Source organism: Etheostoma cragini, chromosome 14 (assembly GCF_013103735.1).
Source record: "Etheostoma cragini isolate CJK2018 chromosome 14, CSU_Ecrag_1.0, whole genome shotgun sequence".
In the NCBI taxonomy this organism is placed as follows: Eukaryota; Metazoa; Chordata; class Actinopteri; order Perciformes; family Percidae; genus Etheostoma; species Etheostoma cragini.
The window spans coordinates 24,024,000-24,027,030 of NC_048420.1; the positions used below are offsets into that span (position 1 = coordinate 24,024,000).

General features: G+C 45.6%; 1 protein-coding gene across 1 annotated transcript in view; it reads left to right on the forward strand.

Annotated features, from left to right (window-relative positions):
* Positions 1-3,031, forward strand: part of LOC117957211 — a 39,233-nt gene that overhangs the window by 35,516 nt on the left and 686 nt on the right. The window contains exons 17-19 of the mRNA XM_034892808.1: positions 282-433; positions 865-961; positions 2,140-2,321. Of these exons, the coding sequence (XP_034748699.1) occupies positions 282-433; positions 865-961; positions 2,140-2,321 (431 nt within the window). The remainder of the gene's footprint in view (positions 1-281; positions 434-864; positions 962-2,139; positions 2,322-3,031) is intronic.

Here is a 3,031-nt window from a genome sequence, read left to right on the forward strand (position 1 = left end):
ATGTGTCTATTTGTGTCTATATGGGTCTGCATGTGTCTATTTGTGTCTATATGGGTCTGTATGTGTCTATATGGGTCTAGATGGGTCTATATGGGTCTTTATGTGTCTACATGGGTCAATATGGGTCTTTATGGGTCTATATGGGTCTTTATGGGTCTATATGGGTCTATATGGGTGTTTATGTGTCTATATGGGTCTTTATGTGTCAATATGTGTCTTAATGTGTCTTTAATGGGTATTAACTATCATGCACTGCGGTTCCACTGCGTTCCTATCCTCAGGCACCCTGAAGTTCCCCTTCCCCTCTGATTGCTCCCAGGAGCTGCTGAACGGCATCAGGACCTCCGGCGAGGTGGAGATCTTCCCTCATGGAAAACTCGGGACGCCGATGATGGTTTACTGCGACATGGAGACGGATGGGGGAGGCTGGACGGTACAATGACATCACTCAGCCTGTTCGCTTATTAAGACCGGTTCAGACCACCGATTCGAAACGAGACATAACCGTTTCCGAAAGTTTCAGTAGGGTTAGGCTCAACTGCATTCGGACTTGGACTAGACTGCCTTTGGACTTGGACTAGACTGCCTTTGGACTTGGACTGGACTGCATTAGGACTTGCACTAGACTGCCTTTGGACTTGGACTGGACTGCCTTTGACTGCGTTTGGACTTGGACTAGACTGCATTAGGACTTGGACTTGGTCTGGACTACTTCTAGACGTGGAGTTGAATGTCTTTGGACTTGTTCTTGACTTGTTCTGGACAACCTCTAGACTTGGACTTGGACTAGACTGCATTTGGACTTGGACTAGACTGCATTTGGACTTGGTCTTGAAACCTGGTCTCTGTGGTTCCTGTCTGCAGGTCTTCCAGAGGAGGACGGACGGCTCAGTGGACTTCTTTAGAGGGTGGAAGGACTACACTAAAGGATTTGGTAGTCTGAGTGGAGAGTTCTGGCTGGGTGAGAGACAGACGCCCCCCCAAGATCCTGAGACCCGTTAACCCTCGTGTTGTCTTCTCGTCAACATTGGAAATCAACACTTTTGTTGACGTTTCTATCAACGTTTTTCTTACGTTTTTGTCCCTTTCTTCAAACCCTTTTGTCCCTTTTTGTCAATGTTTGTCACTTTTTTGACGTTTTCAACCGTACGTAACACTAACTTATTAAGTTTAGTTTTACAGTTATTTTTGAAATTTATGGTCAATAAACCTCATTTATAGGAAATTATACCTAATGTTTGAGTTAGAAAAGCAGAAATTAGTAATTACTGAGACTAAAATTAAAGGAATGGATGTTGATGGATAATCACAGACCGTCTGTGTCTGTCTTTCTTTCTGTCTCTGTCTTTCTGTCTGTCTGTCTGTCTGTGTTTCTGTCGTTCTTTTTCTCTCTCTGTCTTCCTGTCTGTCTTCCTGTCTTTCTGTCTTTTTGTCTTTCTTTCTTTCTCTCTTTCTCTCTTTCTTTCTTTCTGTCTCTGTCTTTCTCTCTGTCTTTCTTTCTGTCGTTCTTTGTCTTTGTCTGTCTGTCTTTCTTTATGTCGTTCTTTGTCTCTGTCTTTGTCTGTCTGTCTGTCTGTCTGTCTTTCTGTCGTTCTTTGTCTCTGTCTCTGTCTGTCTTTCTGTCTGTCTGTCTGTCTTTCTGCCTGCCTGTCTGTCTGTCTGTCTGTCTGTCTGTCTGTCTGTCTGTCTGTCTGTCTGTCTGTCTTTCTGCCTGCCTGTCTGTCTGTCTGTCTGTCTGTCTGTCTGTCTGTCTTTCTGTCTGTCTGTCTTTCTGTCGTTCTTTGTCTCTGTCGGTCTTTCTTTCTGTTGTTCTTTCTGTTGTTCTTTCTGTCTCTGTCTTTCCGTCTATCTTTCTATTTGTCTCTGTCCTTCTGTAAAAATACAGTAGTTTCCTGTACTATTTACAGTACTATATTGGCTATATTGGGATTTCTACAGTAATACTTAGACTACTGTGATGTTGTCATGGCAACAAGGTTGTAATGTACCTTTACAGCATCCTACTGTAAAATCATATCCAGTCGTGTTACTGTGAAATCTACAGTAAACAACTGGAGATTTCAGATAGTATTTAAGGTGCGTAAACGCAACCAGGAAGTATTTTTCATGTGAAAGTGGTTTTATCTCCCGGTGCTTCAGGCCTGGAGAACCTGTACAACCTGACGGCGATGACCCCCATGAGTCTACGCGTGGACCTGCGAGACAAAGGTGACGCGGTGTTCGCCAAGTACTCGACCTTCGAGCTGATAAAGAGGAACTACAAACTGAGCGTGGGCGGATACAGCGGCACCGCAGGTGGGAGGACACGAGGCTCGGCTGGCGTTCTTAAAAATGAGATTAATACAAATTAACGTACAGGAAAGTAGTAAAAAAAAAGAAATGCACCTGAACACACCTCCCTGTAAGACCAGCACGCCCAGAATGCACCTGAACACACCTCCCTGTAAGACCAGCACGCCCAGAATGCACCTGAACACACCTCCCTGTAAGACCAGCACACCCAGAATGCACCTGAACACACCTCCCTGTAAGACCAGCACACCCAGAATGCACCTGAACACACCTCCCTGTAAGACCAGCACGCCCAGAATGCACCTGAACACACCTCCCTGTAAGACCAGCACACCCAGAATGCACCTGAACACACCTCCCTGTAAGACCAGCACACCCAGAATGCACCTGAACACACTCCCTGTAAGACCAGCACGCCCAGAATGCACCTGAACACTCCTCCCTGTAAGACCAGCACGCCCATGCGTGCACATTTCCATAATGTCATCACTTGTCGACACTTACAATAATAATCTGAGCCGGTCAACGGCAACATTGGAACTTTTAGAGGACGAAACGGAACATTTGTCCCATAGGTTTACATCCCAGCCTGTTAGAGCGTTCTCACTCAATACGGGACCAACTTCAACGACTGTTGTTTACAGTAGTCACATAGACATCAATGGATGGGCAACCGCACACGCACACACGCACACACACACACACACACACACACACACACACACACACACACACACAC